Below are 25,539 nucleotides of genomic sequence, written 5' to 3'. Positions count from 1 at the left end.
GGCTCATCTTCCGATAATTTCTTGGATTATCTTTTTTTCCCTTCTTGAACAAAGGAACAAGACTGGCTACTTTCCAGTGCTCTGGGTCCTTGGTTTTTGCTGGTGAAGATACAAAAGTCTTTGTCTAGGTCCCAGAAATTTCCTCTTTTATTTCTTTAATGTAAATCCAATGCAAGCTTGAGGAACAGCATCTGATCTTCCAGAATCAGAATCAGGAACAGGTTTAATATCACCAGCATATGTCGTGAAATTTGTTTTTTTATGGCAGCAGTGCATTGCATTAGTAATAAAATCTATAATTACAATATGCATAGAGTATTTACTGTAAAAAAAATGTGCAAAATGAGATGGAAAAAATACTGAGGAAGTTTTCGTGGTCTCACTGTCCATTCAGAAATTTGATAGTAGAGGGGAAGAAGCTGTTCCTGAAATGTTGATTGTATGTATTCAGGCTCCTGTACTTTCTTGATGATAGCAATGAGAAGAGGAAATGTCATGGGTGATGGCATTTTATAATAGATGCTAACTTTTGAGGCATGACCTTTAGAAGGTGTCCTCAGTGCTGGGGAGGCTAGTGCCCATGATTAAACTCTATCTGCTAGTTCTTTGTCCATACAACGTAAAACAGTACAGCATAGAAACAAGTGCTTTGTCTCGTGAAGTTGTGTGAATTAATTAAATGCCTAACAAAATTAATTTCTTCTACCTACAAAAGGCACATTATTGCCCTCAGGTCTTATCTATGACTAGCAGCTGTTTTTTTTTATGTAAGTACTGATAAAAATATCATCAAGCTGTAATGTTAACTGTTCTTCTGCTCCCCCACTGAATTATTTGCTGGGTATTTCCAGCATCTGCTGTATTTTGAAACTCTCATTTCCTGCTTTTTACCCACTCTCTCATCTGCTCTCACTCATCTCATCCAGACAGATCAGCAGCAATTAATAATCTTTCACCACCCCCTCTCACTTGTATCATTCTTCATTCTAGGCCTTCATACTGCCACCAACAATTCCTTTGTTCTCTCAACTCTTTCTTCCTCCCCTCTCTGATATGGAAAACTTACATTGCTTTCAAACTTTTTCTCACACTAATGAAAAGTTATTGACTTGAATTTTGATTCAAAATGCAAAAAAGATACTGGAACTCTGAAACAAAAATAGAACATGCTGGATATACAGAGCGTTTCAGGCAGCAGTTATGGAGACAGAAATGGAATTTTCATTTCAGGTGCATTGACTGGCAACCTTCTGATTCTGGAACAAAATCTCCTTCAGAAATTCTTCCACTATCATCTTTGAGAAGAAGGGAAAGAATAAGGTCTTGAAATTCTCATACACCTGAATGGTTTTTTTAGTGATGCACCAATGACTGTTTTGCTTGTAGCCTGGCACTGCAAATTTTAGTAACCTGGATGCTACTGAATGCACACCACATGTCTGTAGTTGAACATGTGTTACCTGAACAGTGGCTAGATCCAAGAAACAAGTAGAGGTGGTGCAAAGCTGAAGAAAGGCTGATAGTCATTGGTTAAGGATCAGTGCCAGGAGTTCCTCTAGGCAAGCTAGGTAAATAGATCGGAGAGGTGTGTAGAACAAGGGTCTGCCTAAGAGATTGGAATTTGAAGTGATGTATGAGAGTCTCCTGGGCCACAAAGATCTAACAGATCAACTTTACCGGGAGTAGTTGGCTTTGAACACTGATCCATTAAACAGCTGAAGATCAGGGTTGTGGCTGGGAGGCAGAAGGTGGTGGGGGAGTAATGGTCTAAGTATAAAAGAACCAAGTGACTGAGGAAAAGGTTCTGGACCATGAGATGGATGGGGACAATGACTGGGAAAATTGATGGTCAGAATCCTACAGAACCAGAGCTGTGGGGGAAATCACAATAATGGGACCATCAAAGAGTACAGCCAGGGGAAAATGACAGAAAATTTGGTGGGTGCCAACCAATTACCCTTGTACCAGACCTAACTTACTTGAGCCTCAATGTAATAGTGGATTATTAAAACCCAGCATCTGGTCAACAATGGTCATTCCAAGGAAAATTGGGACTCATTATCCTCATAATATTCCAAATCGAGCACTGTATGAAGAATGTCATCTCTTGTGTAATGATTAATCACTCCAGGAAGGGCCTGATTAAATTTTCGGAGCAATGCAAAGCAGTCTGAAGCAATCATTATCACATTTTGCTTTAGGGTATCAAAATAATTAAATTTCTAAGTAAGAAAAAGAAACTTTGAGGAGTGGAACTAAAGAGCTTTGACCAGCAGCCAATCTGGACATTAGAAGTTTTAAGAGGAGGGAGTTCAATCAGGCAGCAGCAGGTCGCTACAGCAAAAAAAAATCTTTGACCAGTGACCAATCAGCATTTGGGATTGATTAGTAAGGGCAAATTAAAGGAAGGCAGGGGCAAGCACAGCAGCAATTGTTGCAGCAGCCGTCATCTGTGGACAGAGTCAGAGTCATGATCTTGAGGCTTCAGTCAGAGAAAGCAAAGGAAAGAAAAGCTCAAGGTTAAGTTTTTTGCCTTCCTTTCTTTATATCTGCTCAGCTAGGACAGTAGAGATGCCAGGCAGGATAGTGGAATGCTCCTTTTGCAGGATTTGGGAAGGCAAGGAGACCTCCAATGTCCGTGACTACAACTATGAGAAGTGCATCCAGCAGCAGCTTCTAACACTCTGCATTAAGGAGTTGGAGCTGGAAATGGATGAACTCTGGATCATTCAAGAGGCTGAGGGGGTTGAAAATTTAATCAGTTCCATCTTGAGTACTAGCCTATAAAGTACCAGGACATCTTCAAGGAGCGGTGTCTCAGAAAAGCAGCGTCCATTATTAAGGACCTCCAGCACCCAGGACATGCCCTTTTCTCACTGTTACCATCAGGTAGGAGGTACAGAAGCCTGAAGGCACCCTCAGCGATTCAGGAACAGCTTCTTTTCCTCTGCCATCTGATTCCTAAATGGACATTGAACCATTGGACACTACCTCACTTTTTTAATATATCTTATTTCTGTTTTTTTGCATGATTTTTAATCTATTCAATAAATGTATACTGTAATTGATTTACTTATTATTTTGCTTTTTTTTCTACATTATGTATTACACACACACACACACACACACACACACACACCTGCTGCTGCTAAGTTAACAAATTTCACAACAGATGCCAATGATAATAAACCTGATTCTGATAGGACATATAGAGGTAGTTACACCCAGAACACAAAAAACTGGGTGACAGTCAGGAAGAAGAAAAGGGTTAAGGAGCCTGTGCAGAATATTCCTGTGGTCATCCCTCTCAACAACAGATATACCACTTTAGACACCAATAGAGTGGGGAGGGGGGAGAGAATGACTTAACGGAGGAAAGTCACAGTGGTCGGGTCTCCAGCACTGAGTCTGCCTCTGTAACTCAGAAGGAAAGGAGGGAGAAGAGGCACACTGTGGTGACAAGGGAACGGACAGGAAGTTCTGTGGGTAAGTTAGTTAGGGGGAACAGACAGGAAGTTCTGTGGGCGAGAACGAGAGTGGGTAGAGGGAGGGCAGAATCATTGGGCTCTCTTCTAGAAGGGATAGTTTGCATCTGGATTATGGATAGAGCTAAGGAACTACAAGGATAAGATTACCCTACTGGGAATTGTATACAAATCCCCAAACAGTAGTAAGGATGTGACTTACGCATTACAACAGTCATGGGGACTTCAATATGCAGGTAGATTGGAAAAATCAGGTTAGTGCTGGATTTGAGGAGGGGGAATTTCTTGAGCGCCTACAAGATGTCTTTTTAGAGCAGCTCGTGGTTGAGCCCACTAGAGGATCAGCTATTCTGAATTGGGTGTTGCGCAATGAACCAGAATTGATTCGAGAGCTTAAGATAAAAGGACCCTGAGGGGCAAGTGATCATAATATGATCAAATTCACCCTGAAATTTGAGAAGTAAAAGTTAAAGTCAGTATTACAGTGTAAAGGGAATTACAGAGGCATGAGAGAGGAGTTGACCAGAAATAATTGGAAAAGAACACTGGCAGGGATGACAGCAGAGCAGCAATGGCTGGAATTTCTGGAAGCAATTCAGAAGGCGCAAGATATGTTCATCTCAAAGAGGAAGGAGTATTATAAAGGCAAGATGACATAACCGTGGCTAACAAGAGAAGTCAAAGGCAACGCAAAAGCCAAAGAGAGGGCATATAATAGAGCAAAAATTAGTGGGAAGTTAGAGGATTGGGAAGCTTTTAAACACCAACAGAAGGCAACTAAAAAGTCAGTAAGGTAAAGATGAAATATGAAAGTAAATGAGCCAATAATATTAAAGGGGATACCAAAGATTTCTTCAGATACATAAAGTGTATAAGAAAGATGAACGTGGATATCAGACCATTGGGAAACAATGCTGGAGAAATAGTAATGGGAGACAATGAAATGGTGGATGAACTGATTAAGTATTTTGTGTCAGTTTTCACTGTGGAAGACATTAGCAAATGGTGCAAGTTGCAGGATCTTGAAGTGTGTGTGTGTGAAGTTACCATTACCAGAGAGTAAGTTCAGTAAGACTGAAAAGTCTGAAGGTAGATAAGTCACTTGGACTGAAAGAGGTGGCTGAAGAGACCATGGGGGCATTAGATATGATCTTTCAAGAATCACTAGATTCTGGAATGGTTCCAGAAGACTGGAAAATTCCAGAGAGAGAGGCAGAAGAAAGGCCAGTTAGTTTGATCTCAGTGGTTGGGAAGATGTTGGAGTTGTTTATTAAGGATGAGGTCTCAGGGTACTTAGAGCAACATGATTAAATAGTTCGTAATCAGCTCGCAAAAATCATACCTGACAAATCTGTTGGAATTCTTTGAAGAAATAACAAGCAGGATAGACAAAGGAGAATCGGTTGATGTTGTGTACTTGGATTTTCAGAAGGCCTTTGACAAGGTGCCACACGAGGCTGCTTATGAGCCCATGATATTACAGGAAAGATTCTAGCATGGATAAAGCATTGGCTGATTGGCAGGAGGCAAAGAGTGGGAATAGAAAGATCCTTTTCTAGCATTCCACAGGGGTCTGTGTTGAGACCAAATTTTTTTAAATGTTATATTTCAATGATTCGCTTGATGGAATTGATGGTGTTGTTGCAAAGTTTGCAGATAACATGAAGATAGGTGGAGGGGCAGGTAATGTTGAGGAAGTAGAGAGACTACAGAAGGACTTAGATCAGGAGAATGGGCAAAGAAGTGGCTGATGGAATAGTGTCAAGAACTGCATGGTCATGCTCTTTGATTGAAGAAATGAAAGGGCTGATTATTTTCTAAATGGAGAAAAATTACAAAAAACTCAGGTGCAATGGGACTTGGAGTCCCTGTGCAGGATTCCCTGAAGGCTAATTTGCAGGTTGAGTCTGTGGTGAGGAAGCCAAATGCGATGTTAGCATTCATTTCAAGAGGACTAGAATATAAAATCAAGGATGTAATGTTGAGACTTTATAAAGCACTGGCGAGTCCTCACTTGGAGTACTGTGAGCAGTTTTGGACCCCATATCTACTAAAGGATGTGCTGAAACTGGAGAGGGTTCAAAGGAGGTTCACAAAAATGATTCCAAGATTGATTGGCTTGCCATATGCAGAGCATTTGATAGCTCTGGGCCTGTATTCACTAGAATTCAGAAGAATGAGGGGTGACCTCATTGAAAGCTATCGAATGGTGAATGGCCTTAACAGAGTGGATGCGGAGAGGATGTTTCCTATGGTGGAAGAGTCTAAGACCAAAGCGGACAGTTTCCGAACAGAGGGACATCTTTTAGAAGGGAAATGAGGAGGAATTTCTCTGGCCAGAGTGTGACAAATCTGTGGAATTTTTTGCCACAGGCAGCTAAGGAGGCCAAGTCTTTATGTATATTTAAAGCAGAGGTTGATGATTCTTGATTGGTCAGGGTATGAAGGGATACGAGAAGAAGGGAGGAGTTTGGGGCTGAGAGGAAAATTGGATCAACCATGTTTAATTGGCAGAGCAGACTTGATGGGCCAAATGACCTAATTCTGCTCCTACATCTAAAGGTCTAAAAGAAAATAAGTAATATTCTTAAGTTAATGCTGCTTATTACCCTTAAGCAAATTGTAAAACAAGCAATAATTGGAAATAGCAGAGTCCTATCTCAGTCTTAAGTGAGCAGAAAAATTTGCATCTTGTTAATTCTAAAATGAGATAGATAAATATATTTCAAATTGTACACCCTAGAGGTCTATTTATTTACTTATTTAGAGATACAGCATGGAACAAGCCCTTCTGGCTCAACGAGCTGCACCACCCAGCAACCTGCATATTTAACCCTAGCCTAATCTCAGAACAATTTAACATGACCAATTTACCTACTAACCGGTATATCTTTGGACTGTGGGAGGAAACCAGAACTCTCAGAACAAACCCACATGGTCACAAGGTGAACGTACAAACTCCTTACTGATGCGCCAGAATTAAATTTTGACTCCCAGAACTATAGTAATGTTGCACTAACTGCTAAACTCCCAAGACACCCATATATTTTAGTTTCAAATAACTGAATCAGACTTGTTTTACAACAATGGATGAGCAAGGAAAGAGAATTGTAATAAACATTAAAAACCATATATGGAATCTGTAAGAAATAAAAATAGCACCACAGTTCATGCAGTAGTACAAATTCAATTTGAACTTTTCCATTAAGCAGTGACTTACATGGTAGGAACTATGGATGCCCTCAGCATTGATGATGCCTGTTTTTAAAGAAATTGAATTGTTAAAAGAGATTGGTTTAATTATAATTGAATCAATTGATACATGCAGTATTATAGGATGAACTTGGAAAAATTATCAGCCAATACCCAAATGCAAGAGCTTTATGAATAATGGTAATTTTGGCATTTCATTAGTGAACCCAAACATTTTTTCGTACAGATTACATGCATTGCACTTAATGACAAGCAAGATAAGGCATATCCAAAGCTTCATGCTATATATTGTTTGTAAGTAGCTCAAGAAAATTAGCACACCAGCATAAAATCATGTTAAGTTAAGAAATACAGGCCAAATAGTTTCATCAAAGGAATTAACAGAAAATATTCTTAAGTGTAAGAATTTGTGAGGGAGATGGACTGCCATATAAACCTTGCCTGAAATTAATTCTGAATTAAATGTTTTCCTCTTCACGTATGCAGATAGAATTAACTTGGACCATATGCAGCACAGGTAGGGTTTTTGTAGGGAATTTATTCAATTTTTCTAACAAGTATATTGACTTAATTTTAATTAGTAAGACTTCCAATGTTTTGTAATTATAGAGGAATCTGTTTTAAAGATCACTGCTACTAGGTGTCATTAACAACATTACTGAAGAGTGGGGACTTTCACTAAGTATTAAACAAATGCAAACTTGCTTCTGCACAATGCAGAACTCAAAACTAATAATCCATTAAAAGTTCCTTATTCAACAAATCCAAACCAAAACCTGCATTTTGTCAACCATTTAGCCAAATCAGTACTAATGAACCTAGAGTATGACTTAATTTCATTTGGTGTTTCTAGATTTAGGAAAAATTAAACAAGATAATGACACTACTTTTTCACTTACAGTATTGCAACAGGAATAAGAAACTGAATGGCCATTCATTAGTTAACTGTTGTAATCCATTGTTACTTTCAGCCACATTTTCTGACAATCACGTTAAAATTTGAGTTCCTAAGATCTATTGATTATTTTAATTAGATCCTACTTAATTTTAGTTAAGCTTCTCAGAACACCTGGAGGGCAGTATGTAATTATTTCAACTTTATATTTATAATATGCTGTGTACATGGCAAAAAAAAACATATAATTAGATAGAAATCAAAAAAAGATAGGACAGGAACAGATACTCTGAAGTCTAGAAAGAAATTTAGAAACTCACAGATCCTTCACTGTTACAAGGACTCTTAATGTAAACATCCTTTTTTGGATAGATAATCAGACAACAAATAGAAAACATTCACATAAGTTAGAAAATCTGAAAAATAACCTTTAAATGCTATTAATATATTAAACCAAATAAAACATGTAGATGTAGCCCTTTAGCTTCCACCAACCACAGAAGGATATGATTAAACTGAAAAGCTATACGTGAAAATGTTGAGGGCAAATGGATGAAGTTTAAATGCAAACAAAATCATTAAAACTGTAATTACATATATAGTTGAAAGCAAACTTTTAAATATTCAATCATATTAAAAAGTCCAATATAACAAATGTAAATGTTATTGATATTTAATCTGCCATCAAGATAACTAAGGCAACAAATATAAGATTTGATAGTAAATTCACAGTAAATAACATCATAATAGCTATTATGACATCTGACAAATAGAAAATAAAATTTGTAAAAGAGAGACTAAAGGTAAAACTATACAATGAGATCCTTTGTTAACATACAATTGCTTTATTTGAACAAGAAAATTAATCTTGCACCTATAACATACCAAAGTACTTTGCAGAAGCACCATCAATCAAAATCTGATGCCAGGCCAAACTGGAAGGTAAAACTGGGTAAAAACTGGGTAAAATAACCAAGACAACAGCTCTATGCAGATGTATCAATTGCCTGACTTGCTGAGTTCCTCCAGCAGTTTATATGAAATGTTTATTTTCAATTGATGTCTTTAAATAAGAGGTATAAAGAGGAAGAAAGATTTAGAAAAGAAATTCTGGAGCTTATGGTTTTGGATACTGAAGACATGGTGTGAATAATGCAGAATTAAATTCAGGAGTTACAGAGATGTGGATGAGCCAAGTCAATGAATCTGAAAATAGGAGCTAGTTTTTTAATGACAATGCTTAGCTCGTAACAGCAGTCAGTCACTACAAAAGTAATGGATAAATCAAACTTAACAGACAAGTAGTTTTGGCTTAAAGGGTGAACATAGCTTAGATGGTTGACCAACATAAAGTGGACAAGTTTCATGGCTACCACTTCTAGCCCCTGTACTTTGCTGAAAATCTTCAAGGGAAATCACTATTTTACCTACATTGCTGAATTCTTCTGTGCATAGAGCCACAGACTATGCTCAGAAGCACACTTACTTTCATTAAGGCAAGTATGTATGTTTATAGTCTTGGTGGAGGGGGTGGTTGCATCAAACTAACAACTTGAATGGCATTGGAATGCCAGGGGATTGAGCCATTATTTCCACATATTAACAAAATAGGGTTAAATAGGGAAAAATAGGAAAACCTGAAAACACTACTCTTGATTTAATTATTCACGAGACAATTTCCTCATATATCACAGACTTCCTGATATATTTCAGGTGATCTAATATTAGATGTCCCCGACATAAAGAACCAGGGATAAAGTACCTTTTTAAGGCTTATATTTTGTTTGTTTTGTTTTTAATTTATTGACATGATAACAGATTTTGCAGGAAAAATTATTCCTCATGCATACTTCCCCTCAAGTCAGAGCTAGTAAATTTTCTTTAACTATTGATTGCATAGTTTATCTAAAAGGTGTTAAAGGGTATATGGTGACCAATAACACATAGGTAGAAACAAATATGGACATCAAATTACCCTGTAGGGTCATACAGCATGGAAACATGTCCTTTGGCCCAATCTGTCTTTGACAAGCAAGATGCCTACCAAAGCTAGTCCTGTGTTTTGCCCTTAACCCTCTAAACTTTCTCTGATCAATGTAGACATCTAAATGTATTTTAAGTGTTCTAATTATTCTTCCACTACTACATCCTGAGAGATTGTTCCTTATATCCAACACCATTTTAAGCTTTGAATCTTCCCTATTTCACTTTAAACCTATGCCCTCTAGTTTTAAGCTCACCTATCTTGTGAAAAAGACTGTGATCATTCACTTTACTTACGCTCTTCATGATTTAATATGCAGCAAAAATATTTAATATGCATATGATATGATTTAATATGCAGCCTATCCAGTCTTATCTCAAGCTGTCCAGTCGACATTACATCCTTCCTGTAGCTTGGTGAGCAGAACAGCACACAATATTCCACATGCAGTCACAGCAACATCATGCACTGGTGTAACATGATGTTCCAATTGATGAATTCAAGCTTGCCATATATTTTCTTCTCTATTCTGTCTACCTGTGTCACTGTTTTCAGGGAACTCTGTATTTGTACTCTTGGTCTCCCTGTACTATAGCAATCCCCCGGGCTCTGACAAATAGTTGTGCAAATTCTGTCCTGGTTTACCTTCCCAAAATGCAATACTTCACATGTGTCATAGTTAAGTGCCATCAGCCTTTCTTTTCCTGCAGTACATGAATGAAGTGCTGGGTTATTAATTATAGTCAAACAGTTTCATGATCATTGTTACTAGTAACAGACTTATATTGAAAAATTAAAAAAACAAACAAGTTATTATGATGTGACTTAACCATATTCTATGATTTACTAGTTCAATTGGACTGTTATTTAATTGCTGGTTTAGTAACAGAGACAATTAAGGTATAAATTATTTTTCGATCACAAGTGATAATGGCTACCTATTATAGACAATAGACAGTAAGTGCAGGAGTAGGCCATTTGACCCTTCTAGCCAACACCACCATTCACTGTGATCATGGCTAATCATACACAATCAGTACCTCGTTCCTGCCCTCTCCTCATCTCCCTTGACCCCACTATCTATAAGAGCTCTATCTAACTCTTTCTTGAATGCATCCAGAGACTTGGCCTCCACTGCCTTCTGGGGCAGAGCATTCCACATATCCACCACTCTCTGGGTGAAAAAGTTTTTCCACATCTCTGTTCTAAATGGCCTACCCCTTATTCTTAATCTGTGGCCTCTAGTTCTGGACTCACCCATCAGCGGAAACATGCTTCCTGCCTCCAGTGTGTCCAATCCCTTAATAATCTTATATGTTTCAATCAGATCCCCTCTCATCCTTCTAAATTCCAGTGTATACAAGCCCAGTTGCTCCAATCTTTCAACATATGATAGTCCCGCCATTCCGGGAATTAACCTTGTGAACCTACGCTGCACTCCCTCAATAGCAAGAATGTCCTTCCTCAAATTTGGAGACCAAAACTGCACACAATACTCCAGGTGGGGTCTCACCAGGGCCCTGTACAGCTGCAGAAGGACCTCTTTACTCCTATACTCAATTCCTCTTGTTATAAAGGCCAGCATGCCATTAGCTTTCTTCACTACCTGCTGTACCTGCATGCTTGCTTTCATTGACTGATGTACAAGAACACTTAGATCTCGTTGTACTTCCCTTTTCCTAACTTGACTCCATTTAGATAGTAATCTGCCTTCCTGTTCTTGCCACCAAAGTGGATAACCTCTCATTTATCCACATTAAACTGCATCTGCCATACATTTGCCCACTCACCCAACCTGTCCAAGTCACTCTGCATTCTCATAACATCCGCCTGACATCCTACTGTAATCTAATATAATCTAATATTTGAATTTCATCAAAGATAATGCAACTGATAAGAGGAGTACAAAGAGACAGCTGATAATATCCAGTCTCTGATCTGTTCTTAGCATCAGTTGTGATGCAAAACTCCTAGATGCTCACATTCATAAATTAAACATGTGGCGTTGTAGACAGTGCAAAAGGTTATGAAAAATTAGAGGGGAATCTTGATCAGCTTGGTATGTGGGCTGAGGATTGGCAAATGGCTTTCAATTCAGATAAAGGTAAGATATTGAATTTTGAGAGCTCAAATCAAGGTAGAGCATAGTAGATGATAGGGCCCCAGGAAACACTGTGTAACAGATGACCTAAGAATGTCAATGCACAGTTGTGACATCACAAATAGATAGGGTGGTGAAGAAAGCATTTGACATGCTGGCCTTCATCAGTCAGAGCACTGAGTATAGGAGTTTGGAAGCTACTTTGCAGTTATACAAGAATACACACTTGGAGTACCGTGTACAGGTTTTGTTACCTTATAACAAGAAAGATGCTAGTGAACCAGAAAGACCGCAGGATGTTGCCCGGACTTGGAGGCCCGAGTTACAAGGAGTGGTTGCATATACTAGGACTTTATTCCATGGAATTTAGGAGATTAAGGGTGACCTGATAGAGGTGTACAAGATTATGAGAGGCAATAGACAGGGCAAAAGCAAGGTTTTCTCCCCCCAAAGAGAGAGTGGTGAAAAAAAAACAGCATATGTTTAAGATCAGAGGTGAGAGATTCAAAAAGGACATCAGGGGCAGTTTCTCCATGCAAAGGGTAATGTGGACTGAATTGCCAGAAACAGTGGTGGAGGCAGGCATCATTTAAAAATCATCTAGATAAGTAAATCGATTTTAGAGGCTTAGAGGATCATGGACCAAACACAGGGAGATGGGACCAGTTCACTGGGCAACAATGTCCACAAGGACAAGCAGGAATGAAGGGCCTGTTTCCGTGCTGTAGGACTTTGCAAAATGAACCCAGTATTTGAAAACAAGCAGAATAATTACATATAATTACTCACAATTCAGGAATATTTCAGAATTATTTCACTAGATTAGTAAAAAAAATTCAATGTTTTGTACTCACTGTGCCTGGCCTTGTGAAGTCAATACTTTGGGCCATGTTTTGTCTCATTTGTTTGCTGAACAATCGAACACATACACTCTGAAGGTACTCTGGGGTGATCTATGAACAGGAAACAGAAATGTAAATATGTTAAGTACTGTTCTGTTTTCTCACTGCTTTTACCTTTTTTGCATGTTCAATGTAGATCAAAGGATGCCTCAGCTAAGAAGTCAGGCGTAGTTGTTTGCTATTAGGTCATGTGCTATATGACGTATAACATTACCTAAACTGATTTGCCTTCAGCGCTGACATGTTTGCTTCAAGAGATAACTAGTCCTTCTGACTATCTTGAATTTCTTTTAAAATACTTCTTTCTAAAGATTTTAAAAGTTATCCCCAAATGTCTAAAAGTGACACTTCATTCATAAACATAGTTAAAATCAGATCATTGGGGCATTCTATTGCAACCAAACTTTCAATGAGAACATAAATTAACAATTTTAATATAAATATTAAATAGATGGCTTTGCTAGTTACTCTAATGCATTTTTGTATACATTTTGGCAGTCATGAATTAAATAGCAGCAAATACCTAGCAAATGATTCTTACATTTTTAATGATACTCAAATCCTGTTTGTTTTGAATTCACTATCAAAGTAAAACTACACTTCTAATTTGACCATTTACTTCCTAATTCATGGCTGCACCTAAGCAATAATATTGAATGATCCATGGGAGATTTGAAGTGAAATTATCTACAGTATGTCAGTATTATTTAAATTGGCAGTAGAATTGGGACAATATGATGTACAAAGGCACCTGGGCATCTGCATACACAAGTACGTGAAAGCAAACAGTACAGGTGCAGCTTGCAATAATAAAGGCAAATGGTTTATTGGCCTTAGCTGCAGGATGTTTTGAACACAGGGAGAAGGATAATTCTCTATCATTACAGAGATCACACCAGGAGCATTGTATATTGTGTTGGCCTTCCTACCTAAGGAAACTTTGATGCAATTGGAGTGAAGGTTTACCTGATTGAGTCTTGGGAATGGCAAGACAGTCATACGAGAAGAGATCAGCTAGATTCGGCTTGAATTCACTGGAGTTTAGAAGAATGAGGATTTCATTTTAATGTTCAAAAATTCTGATAGTACTGGACAGACTGGATGAGGATAAAATGTCCTCTGCTGGCTGGGGGATTCTAGAACTTGATGTCACAGTCTTGAGATAATCCCTCACCCAGATCTCCTCCACTTTCTGGACATTTGCCCCACCCATTTTTGTGTCGCTTTTAACAGAGATGGAATTCCTTGTCTTCAGCTATAACCCATGAGATTGCATATCAAGCACATCATTCTCCACAACTCACCATCTTCAATAGAATCCTACCACATCTTGATTGACCTCCCCCCAACTCCCTGCTTCCACAGGGACAGCTATCTCCATGATTCCCTTGTCCATATCCCCTCCTGGCATTTATCTAAGCAAGCAGAAGAAGAGCTACTGCATATATTCATTCACCTCCTCGCTTGCCACCAGTCAGGACCCCAAACAGCCTTTCAAGGTGAGGGAACACTTCATCTCTGAGTCAATCAGAGTCATCTACTGTATCATCCCCTTGTGGCCTCCTCTACATCAGAGAGACCCGATGTAGATTGGGGGACTACTTTGTCAAGTGCCTTTACTTTGTCCACAACAAACAGGATTTCCTGGTGGCCAACCATTTTAAATTCAATTCCATTCCCCTTCCAATATGCCAGTCCATGGCCTTCTCTATTGCCATGATGAGGCGACTCTCTAGGTTGGAGGAACAACATCTCATATTCCATCTGAGTAGCCTCCAACATGATGGCATGAACATTAACTTCTCTTCCCCTTCCTTCTTCTTCAATTCCCCAACCTAGTCCCCCTTTTACCTCTTTTCCTCATCTGCTTATCACCTTCCTCTGATGCCCCATCTCCTTCCCTTTCTCCCAAGGTGCACTTTCCTCTCTCATCAGATTCCTTCTCATTCAGTCCTTTACTTTTTCTTCCTATCACCTCCCAACTGCTCACTTCATTCCCCCTTCCCCCTATTTGGCTTCACCTATCACCTTCTAGCATGTACTGCTTCTCCCCCCTCCCCCTCACTTCTTACTCTGGCTTCTTCCTCTTTCCTTTCTAGTCCTGATAAAGGGTTTCACTCCAAAATATTGACTTTATTTCCTTTCCATAGATGGGCCTGACCTGCAGTTCCTCCAGCAATTTGTGTGTGTTACTCTGAGTTTTCAGCCTCAGTAGAATCTCTTGTGGTTAAGTCTAAGGACCGAGATGAAGAAAAATTTCTACACTCAGAGAATGATAAACCCAAGAGATTCTCAACCACTCAACATTATGGAGGATATATCACCTAATGTAATTAAGGAGAATATACCTTTCTAGAATGAAGAGGTGTCAAGTGTTATGGGAATATGTAATTGATAGATAGTTAGATGACACTTAATGACCAAGACACTCTTGTTATGTCAACTGAAAGGTTACTGCTGAATTTACATTAAAATAAATTTTGTATGAACTATTCACATAAAAATCAATTACATACATGAGACACTTTGAGCAAGATCATAAAAATCATACACCACAGATTATTCACTGATATTTTTAGAGCACTGTTGTTCAAATTTTAAAATATTTATACAATCACAAAATGATACATCAAAAGTATCAACCAATTAGTTGATAAACATCTCACCATTTTCCCATTTACTGTAGCTTCTAAGGAATCAACTAGTTCTGCAGTGACTCCAATCAGGTTATGGTAATCCGCTTGTAACTTGTTGTATCTTTTCATGTATGTTGCTGCTTTCTGCTGGGTCTCTGTTAACTGTTGCTGGAGTTGATGCACCAATTCTGCTATTGTAATGTCAACAGAATTATTTTTAATCAGTTCTTGTTTATAAATGAAATGAATTCTTTTCATGCAGACATTTTCAACAAAAAGCTGCTCCAAGTCCAAACGTTGAACTTGCTTCAGTCAATATAAGACCATTAAGACATAGGAGCAGAATTAGGCCATATGGCCCATCGAGTCTGCTCTGCCATTCCATCATGGCTGATCCTATATTTTTTTAAATCTCTTCCTCAACCCCAGTTTCTGGCCTTCTCCCCATTACCTCTGATGCCATGATCAATCAAGAACCTATCAATCTCTGCCTTAAGTACACCCAACGACTTGGCCTCCAAAGTTGCATGTGCCAACAAATTCCACAAATTCACCACCCTTTGGTTAAAGAAATTTCTCCACATCTGTTTTGAAAGGGTGTCCCTCCATCCTGAGGCTGTGCCCTCTTGTCCCAGACTCTCCCACCATAAGAAACATCCTTTCCACATCTACTCTGTCTGGGCCTTCCAACATTTGAAAGGTTTTCAATGAGATCCCCTCAACATCCTTCTGAATTCAAGCGAGTACAGAACCACAGCCATCAAACGTTCCTTGTATGATAACCCTTTCATTCCTGGAATCATCCTTGTGAACCTCCTCTGGACTCTCTCCAATGCCAGCACATCTTTTCTAAGATGAGGGGCCCAAAACTATTCACATTACTCAAGGTGAGACCTCACCAGTGCCTTATAAAGCCTCAGCATCACATCCATGCTTTTGTATTCTAGACCTCTTGAAATGAATGCGAACATGGCATTTGCCTTCCTCACCACCGACTCAACCTGAAAGTTAACCTTCAGGGTGTTCTGCACAAGGATTCCCAAGTCCCTTTGCATCTCAGATTTTTGGATTTCCTCCCCGTTTAAAAAATAGTCCGCACATTTGTTTCTACTATGAAAATACATGACCATGCATTTTCCAACAGCGTATTTGATTTGCCACTTTCTTGCCCATTCTCCTAATCTTTCTAAGTCCTTCTGCAGCCTATTTGTTTCCTCAACACTACCTGCCCCTCCACCAATCTCTGTATCATCTGCAAACTTTGCAACAAAGCCATCTATTCCATCATATAAATCATTTATATACAGCATAAAAAGAAATGGTCTTAACACTGACCCCTGCGGAACACCACTAGTCACTGACAGCCAACCAGAAAAGGATTCTTTTATTCCCACCTGCCGTTTCCTACCAATCAGCTAATGCTCTAACCATGTTAGTAACTTTCCTGTAATACCATGGGTTCTTAACTTGCTAAGCGGCCTCATGTGTGGCACCTTGTCAAATTCTGAAAGTCCAAGTATACAACATCCACTGCATCCCCTTTATCTATCCTATTTGTAATCTCCTCAAAGAATTCCAACAGGTTTGTCAGGCAGGATTTTCCCTGAAGGAAACCATACTGACTTTGTACTATCTTGTCCTGTGTCACCAAGAACTCCATAACCTCATCCTTAACAATAGACTCCAATCTCTTCCCAACCACTGAGGTCAGGCTACCTGGTCTATAATTTCCTTTCTCCTTTCTTAAAGAGTGGAGTAACATTTGCAATTTTCCAGTCTTCTGGCATCATGCCAGGGTCCAATGATTTTTGAAAGATTATTTCTAATGCTACCATAATCTCTAACACTACCTCTTTCAGAACCCGAGGGTGCAGTTCATCTGGTCTTTCAGCTTTTTGAGCACCTTCTCTCTTGTAACAGTAAGTACACCCACTTCTCTTCCTTCACACACTAAAATATCAGGCATATTGCTAGTACCACAGCGAAGACTGATGCAAATTACTCATTTAGTTCATCAGCCATCTCCTTGTCCCTCATTATTATTTCTACTGCCTCATTTTCTAGCAGTCCTATATCCACTCTCATTTCCCTTTTATTTTTAACTTACTTGAAAAAACTTCTACTATCCACTTTGATATTATTTGCTAGATTGCTTTCACATTTCATCTTTTCCCTTCTCATGAAATTTTTAGTTGCTCTCTGTAGGTTTTTAAAAACTTCCCAAACCTCTATCCTCCCAATAACTTTTGCTTTGTTGTATGCCCTTTCTTTTGCTTTTACAATAGCTCTGACTTCCCTCGTCAGCCACAGCTGTACGGTGGTACATTTCAGTATTTCTTCATTTTTGGTATACACATGTCCTGCACCTTCCTCATTTTTCCTAGAAACACATGCTATTGCTGCTCTGCTGATATCCCTGCCAGCAGCTCTTTCCAATTTATTTTGGCCAACTCCTCTCTCATACCACCGTAATTTCCCTTACTCCACTGAAATACTGCTACATCACACTTTACTTTCTCCCTATCAAATTTCAAGTTGAACACAAACATATTGTGATCACTGCTTCCTTACGTTCTTTTACCTTAGGCTCCCTAATCACCTCCGGTTCATAACATAACACCCAATCCAGTATAGCTGATCCCCAAGTAGGCTCATTGACAAACTGATTTAAAAAGCCATCTCTCAGGCATTCAACAAACTCACTCTCTTGAGATCCATTACCAATCTGATTTTCCCAATTGATCCTGCATGCTTCTACCATTTGTGCATTTATACAACGTATTACAGTCCTTAGGCACCATCCTGGAAGATGATTACCAAGGCCTCTGTATTTTGGTCCAGTCTCTCAGCAACTAGGATGCATTCTACCTGGACAAGGGTAATTTTCTGAAACACAGTACAGTCATAACATGGAAGGAGGCTATTGATCTTAAAAAAATCCACACTGGATCTAAGCAATGTACCCAATCCCTTTCTCAGGCCTCCCCCTAAAAACCCTACAAATTCTTTCCTTTAAGATAGTTATTCAGCACTTGTTGAATGTTACAATTGAATCTGCCTCCACCGTGATTCCTCAAATCCCAACCACTCCACATGAAACAGTTTTCTTATGTCATTTTGATTGTTAATTTCAAGGCCAGTGTCTTGCCAGGTTACAGGTCAGGATGCCATGTGATTTTTTTTGATCATTTCCTCACTCTACCAATTTTTTTTTGAACTATGCATTTACTCCCAAAAGTTTTTCTGTTTGTTTACCCATTTTAGAAATCTGACCTCAAATTTATACTGTATTTTCCCATTCTCACTAAAGTATAATGCTTGGTATTTCTCAACATTAAATTTCATTTGCCATTCTACCTGCCTGTTTATATTTCCTTGAAATATGCCATTAATCTTCTCACAGGTCACTATGCCTGTAAATTTTATTATCTGCAAATTTGGAAAATGGTACATTAGTACAGGGTAGTACACCAAAGTTGAGAAAAGCAGTAGTCCCAGTAATAATTACTTTATCCACTTTAAGTTCAATGTCTATCTCATCCATAATTACATCTTCTGACAGTCAACACAGTGACTGTCACTTCAGTGACGCATGGTTAGCCTAATGCTCTAATGTCACTACACTCATGACGATGCAGCTCGGCATAACTCAGAAGCCATCAATAAAATTACCGATGACACAATCTCCGATGATGAGGAGGAGGCATACAAGAGTGAGCTAGATTAGCTGGTTGAGTGGTACCTTGCACTCAGTGTCAGTAAAACCAAGGAATTGATTGTGGACATCAGGAAGGGGAAATCAGAAGTATTCTTCATTAAGGGGTCAGCAGTAGAAAAGGTGAGCAGCTTCAAGTGCCTGCTGGATATCAACATCTCAGAAGATATATCCTAGGCCTAACATATTGATGCAATTATCAAGAAAGCAGGCTAGCAGCTATACTTCATTAGGAATTTGAGAAGACTTGATATCTCACCAAAGTCTCTCGCAAATTTCTACAGATGTACCATGAAGGCCATTCTGACTGGTTACATCACCATCTGGCAGGGAGGTACCAATACATTGGATTGGAAAATGCTACAGAGGGTTGCAGACTCAACAAGCTCCATCATGGCACTAGCCTCCCCACCATCATCTTAAAAAAGTGATGTCTCAAGAAGGCGGCATCTGTCATGAAGGGCACTCACCATCCAGGACATGCTCTCTGATCATTACTACCATCAGGGAGGAGGTAGAGGAGCCTGAAGATGCACACTCAATGTATTAGGAACAGCTTCTTCCCTTCTGTCATCAGATTCCTGTCTGCTCTGGGAACTCAGGGATACTATCTCACTATTTCAGATTCAGACGCATTTATTTATCGCATGCAGATCGAACATACAGTGAAATATGTTGTTTACATTAACAACCAACACAACCTAAGGCAAGTGTCACCACAAATTCTAATGCCAACATAGCATTAGAACAGCACAAGCAACAACAACAGTACAGCAACAAGACAAGCTTTTATCCTCCTTCCCACCCACTCACACAAACAGACAGTCCTCCAGCCCCCGCCTCTGACTCACAACCATCAGGCTCTGACTTCCCCAGCAGACTTGCAGTTCCAGGGCTTTGTCCATTGGGCTTCAACTTGTAGACATCCTATCGACCTTCTATTTTGCATCATTTAAAATTCTTTTTACTGTATGTATCCAACTCTTATGTATTGAACTGCCACTAAATAACAAATTTCACGACATATGTCAGTGATAATAAACCTGATTCTGATTCTTCCATGGTAAAGCCTAATGTGAAATATTCATTTAGTACATCAGTCATGCCTTGGCCTCCATGAATGGATTTCCTGGTTATCCTCAGAAGGCTCTTCTTTTCTCTTAAAATCCTTTTCTGCTTCACCTTTAGAATATTTTTAGACACACTTTTATGTTTCCTGCCAAATCTTTTCTCATGCTCTCTTTCTCTCTCATTATCTCTTTTACTTCCTCTCTGAACTTTCTATGATAGATTTAGTTTTATTTGTGGTAAGATTTTAACAAACAGTGTGGGTGCAAGATGGAAATGTGGTTGAGGATTGTTAGGCTAGTTGTCTAGTGTAAGCTGCCCATAGTGTTACAGAGGGATATAATCCGTGAAGAGCTGAAGGAAAGATAGGGTGAATAAGAATATGCTAAGTGATAAGAAAATATGAAAAACTGTCAGAGCCACACACACAAATTGCTGGAGGAACTCAGCAAGTCCAGGAACATCTATGAAAATGAATAAACAGTCAACATTTTGGGCCAAGGCCCTTCATCAAGACTGGAAAGGAAGGGGGAAGGAACCAGAATAAGTAGGTGGGAGAGGAGAAATACAAGCTAGCAGGTGATATGTGACGCCAGGTGGGTGGGGGAGAGGGGGAGATAAGGAAAAAAGCTGAGATGTAATGGAAAAGCCAAAGGGCTGAGGTGGAAAAAGTAGAAGGCTGAAGAAGGAGAGAAGAGTGGACAGTGAGCGAAAAGGGAGGAGGAGGAGCACTAGGGGAGATGATAGACAGATGAAAGGCCCTTCATCAAGAGAAACCCCGTTCTTTGAAGGAGGACATCTCTGATATACTGAAAAGGAAAGAATCATCCTGGAAACAAATGCAGTGGAGACGAAGGAACTAAGAAAAGGGAATGGCATTTTTACAGCTGACAGGAGGGAAGAGGTATAGTCAAGATAGCCATGGGAGTCAAGAGGTTTATAAAAAATATCGGTAGTCAAATTGTCTCCAAATATGGAGACAGAGAAATTGAAAAAAAAAGAGAGAGGGGTGTCAAAAATGGACTAAGTGAATTTAATCAATGGTAGAGGAAGGGAAACTCCATTCTTGATTCGATGGTGGAGCAAGGGAAACACCAAAACTCCCTTCCTCCACCATTGATGCTCCCCTCACCTGCATTTCCCAGACATCCACCCTCACCCTATCTTCCCACTGCCCTACAGGGATAGAGTTCCTCATGTCCTCAACTTCCATCCCACGAGCCTCCACATCTAACACATCTTTGCAAATTCTTCCATCTTCAATGGGACCCTATGACCAAACACAACTTTACCTCCCTCCAGATTCTGCTTTCCAAAGGAATTCTCCCTCTGTAATTCCTTTGTCCATTTATCACTCCACACCAATCTCCCTCCTGGCATTTATCCCTGCAAGCAGAAGTACTACACCTGCCCAGTCACCTCCTCCCTCACCTCTATTCAGAGCTCCAAACAGTCCTTCCAAGTGAAGCAACACTTCACGTGCAACTATGTTAGGTTTGTCTACTGTGGACTCGGCCTCTACTACATTAGTGAAACCACACGTACATTAGGGAACAGCTTTGTCGAGCACCTTCACTCCATTTGCTGAAAGCAGGATTTCTTGGTCGCCATCAATTTTAGTTCCAATTCCCATTCATATTCCAATATTTCTGTGCCTGGCCTCCTTTACTGCCACGAGGAGGCCACTCTCAGGTTGGAGGAGAAATCCTCATCTGTGTAGCCTCCAACCTAATGCACGAACATTGATTTCTCCAAATTTTGGTATTTTCTCCCCCCTCACTTCTCTATTCTTCGGTTCTCAACTCTGGTCCCCCTCCTACCACTTTTCTTCTCCTCACCTACCTAACAACACCCTCTGCTGTCCCTTCTCCTTCCTTTTCTCCCAATGTTCACCCCACCTCTCCTTTCAGATTCCTAAGTCTCCAGCCCTTTACCTTTTCCACTTATCACATCCCAGCTTCTTACTTCATTCCCACTCCCCCAACCTAGCTTCACCTACCACCTTCTAGCTTATACTCCATCCTCTCCCCAACCTTATTCTGGCTCCTTCCCACTTCATTTTGAGTCCTGATGAAGGGTCTTGGCCTGAAATGTCAACTGTTCATTTATTTCTATAGATGCTGCCTAACCTGCTGAGTTCCTCGAGTATTTTGTGTGAGTTGCTTTGGATTTCATCTACAGCATCTCGTGTTTATGAAAATTTGTCATGTTTTTTACTGTTTATTTTTATAATCTCAGCCAACTCAGGGTCTCTAGTGTTCATTTCTCTACTCCCCATCCCCATGGGAATGTACATATTTCCCCATCAAAAAATCCCTAAATGAACACAAACCAAAAAAGAGTTTTCTTTCAATTTAATAAAGCAAATATAGACTTATTAAGGATAGTAACTAGTTTGCTGTATTGAACTGCAGCCTAGATTGTGAAACCTCCTGGTGACGACGACAGACAATTCCCAAATAACAAACTCTCAAGCATAACTGTAACTTGCCACTAAAAATCATGTCATGGACATGCTATATTAGGTCATTATTCTACTTCTTTATTTTGTCCCCAGCTTTATGAACTGAAGTCCTTATGTAAAACTTACAAAATTCAGCACACACTGTTAATGTACAATACATAAGACAGGCCTGTTTTTATCAACACCTCTCCAACAATTTCAAGACACCAAGATTGAATGAGGAAAGATGGGAAGATGGTAAATTGGGTCATTAACATCAACATAAACTGGTCAGACCAGTTACTCAATTTATACAATGGAATACTATGTAACACAAAAAGATGAGCACTGTCAGTGAATAATTTTGTTTTCAGAATTTTTTATACCACTGGACTTTCAAAAGACAGTAGTATTTAGTACCATTATTCACAAATAAAATATTCAAGTGGACAAGCAGCTGAAAATATCGAAAATCATCTGAAAATTGTAGTAAATTGTCAAATGTTTAAATTTTCACCTCAATAAAGGATTAAAAGGTTTCTGTAATGTCTGGATGATTACAAGTTCACTATTTTTTGTGTGAAAATAATGAATAACAATCTTAAAAGTCACAAATTAAATTGAATGGCATTACCTTTGTACTCGTGTCCGTTTTCTTTCTTTGAAAGATAGGTCAAGGATAATTACTTTTAAGTTCAGCAAACACTTAACTTTTATAGAAATTGTAATATAAATTAACAACCTCCATATCCTGCTAGTACCCCAAGTTTTAACATCAAAGGCTTCATGGGCTGAATGAATGGATATCAATGAGGTAGATAAAATATAAGATTTTAAAAAATGAGAGGGGATAAAAAGAATAGAAGAGTATTGTTTTAAATGGTAAGAGACTGAATGATGTTGGTGTTCAGAAGGATATGGGCATAAGTGAACATGTCGTTACACCATGCAATTAGGAAGCCATATGGATTATACTGCAAGAGGATTTGAGTATCTGGAAAACTGTACATTTCTGGTCTTCCAACCTAAGAAAGAATATACTTGAGATAAAGAGTGCAACAGAGGTTCATTAGATTAGATTCCAGATCAACAAAATTATCCTTCACTTGTGTCATTCACTGTCTCTTGACCTCCATTCTATAACAGGCATTTCTTTTGTTTTCTTCATCTCTCTCTCACTTATTTGAATTTATACAAAATGAGATATTCTGTCATACCCATCTCACAGGCAATTAGACTTTCTTCAAGTAAGAAGGCTGAGACTAATCACAAACAGTAACAACAGAAAAATACAGCAGCCAAATAATTAATAAATTAGCTTGTTCATTTGTCCATCAGTTGTTTCTTTTACCTTCTTTGAAAAAGGACTATATATCCATTACCATTGTCAAGCTCTGCTACTCTCTCTGCAAGTACTGCCGGAGTATTTTCGTTATTGTCTGCTTTCATTTTAAACCATCAGTATTTGTAGCATCCTATCTTTCCATTATATGCATCCTCTCCCCACTGCTTACACTCCAAATATTTACTAATTTACTCTCACTAACTTGTTTGATATTTTTGAGGCAGTGATGAAGATGATTGATAAAGGTAGAGCTAAGGAAGTTATCTTCATGGATTTTAGTAAGGTGTTGATCAAGGTCCCTCATGGGAGGGTCATCCAGAAGACTATAATGCATGGGAGTCACAGTGAATATGCCATATTCATTCAGAATTGGCTTGCCCATAGAAGACAGAGGGTAATGACAGTGGGACTTATTCTGGCTAGAGGTCTGTGACCAGAGGTGTTTTGCAGAGAACTGAACTGGGACCACTGCTGCTGGTGGTCCATATAAATGAACTGGATGAAAATGTCGATGGATGGGCTAGTAGCTTGCAGATGATATATGGATTGGTGATGACTTAGCACAGTTGCAAATATAGGTGGAGAAATAGCAGATGAGAGTCTAATCTGGGCAAATGTAAAAAGACAATGCAGTATTAATGGCAAGACTTTGAACAGTGTTGATGTGCAGAAGGATAGTGGGTCCAAGTCCATAAGTGGCTACACAGATTGATGGGGTGGTACAGAAGGCATGTGGCATGCTTGCTTTAATAAGTTGAGGAGTGGAGTTCAAAGATTAGAAAGATATGTTGCAGCTTTATAAAGCTTTAGTTAGGCCACATATGGAGTACTGCATTCAGTTCTGGTCACCCCCATTATAGAAAGGATGTTGCGGCTTTGAAGAGGATGCAGAAGAAGTTTGTCAGGATGCTGCCTGCATCAGTGGGCATGAGCTATAAAGAGAGATTGGACAATATGAATTTGCTTTGTCTGGTGTAGTAGAATCTGAGGGAAGATTTTATAGAGATTCATGGATGGTAAAGATGGAGTTTTTCACTGGCATTGAGACGTCTTATACCAGAGAGTATGAATTTAAGGCAATTGGGGTCAGTTCAAAGGAGATATTTACAGAATGATGGGTGGCCTAGGGTAGTGGTGGAGGCAAATATGATACGAGAGTCATTCAAAAGGGTCTTAGGTAGCCACACGAAAGGCTCTAAGATAGGTGCACGAAATATAAAGATATGCACATTGTGTAGGCAAAATGGACAATTTTGGTTAGGCATTTGATTACTAATTTAGTGAGTTCATCAGAAGATTGTGGGCTGAAGGGCCTGTTCTTGTGTTGTATTATTCTAATGCCTGCCTTTGGAAGACTAAATCTCAGTCATAAAAGATAAACATTTTCAAGGAGATTAAGATATTTTTAATAAGGATACAAATAAAGACAGCAGCCTTGGGGCACTGGGGACATTTAAACTTGCAGACAGAAATTTTTGCAATTTTATCTTCAAATCAGGGATCCAAGAATCCTGAAAAGCAAAGTGAAATTAAAAGAACCATTATAAGAAAATAAGTGCAAGACAAAAATAGCCATTATTCCTGAAGCTTTTCAAGGTAGAAGTTAAAAAATAATCCTGGAAATCCATAATTTATGAGTGCTAGAACAGCTTAATTTGGCATTAATTGCTAGAGGTATAACATCCCCTTATTTTGTGTCCTTACATTAGCAGAATAGGCTCTGTCTAGAGGTGATAGAAAGCGATATTCAGA

At 39.1% G+C, this 25,539-nt stretch overlaps 1 protein-coding gene across 7 annotated transcripts in view; it reads right to left on the bottom strand.

Moving 5' to 3' along the window:
• The window catches only part of armc9 (armadillo repeat containing 9), a 113,304-nt gene that overhangs the window by 63,724 nt on the left and 24,041 nt on the right, over positions 1-25,539 (bottom strand). For 3 of the 7 annotated variants that reach the window (XR_012098376.1, XM_073041192.1, XM_073041194.1), the window contains exons 6-11: positions 25,206-25,298; positions 23,077-23,101; positions 15,247-15,407; positions 12,533-12,631; positions 7,914-7,952; positions 6,706-6,743 (exon numbers count right to left, since the gene is read on the bottom strand). Coding sequence is in view for 6 of the 7 variants with exons in the window: in XM_073041192.1 (XP_072897293.1) it covers positions 6,706-6,743; positions 7,914-7,952; positions 12,533-12,631; positions 15,247-15,407; positions 23,077-23,101; positions 25,206-25,298 (455 nt within the window). In the remaining variant the exon portion in view is untranslated. The remainder of the gene's footprint in view (positions 1-6,705; positions 6,744-7,913; positions 7,953-12,532; positions 12,632-15,246; positions 15,408-23,076; positions 23,102-25,205; positions 25,299-25,539) is intronic. The other 4 variants (XM_073041196.1, XM_073041197.1, XM_073041193.1 and 1 more) reach the window with 3 other exon arrangements.

The sequence above is a fragment of the Hemitrygon akajei genome, chromosome 3 (assembly GCF_048418815.1).
Source record: "Hemitrygon akajei chromosome 3, sHemAka1.3, whole genome shotgun sequence".
In the NCBI taxonomy this organism is placed as follows: Eukaryota; Metazoa; Chordata; class Chondrichthyes; order Myliobatiformes; family Dasyatidae; genus Hemitrygon; species Hemitrygon akajei.
Note: the sequence above shows the minus strand (reverse complement) of the source record. Positions and strands in the feature narration are given on the sequence as shown.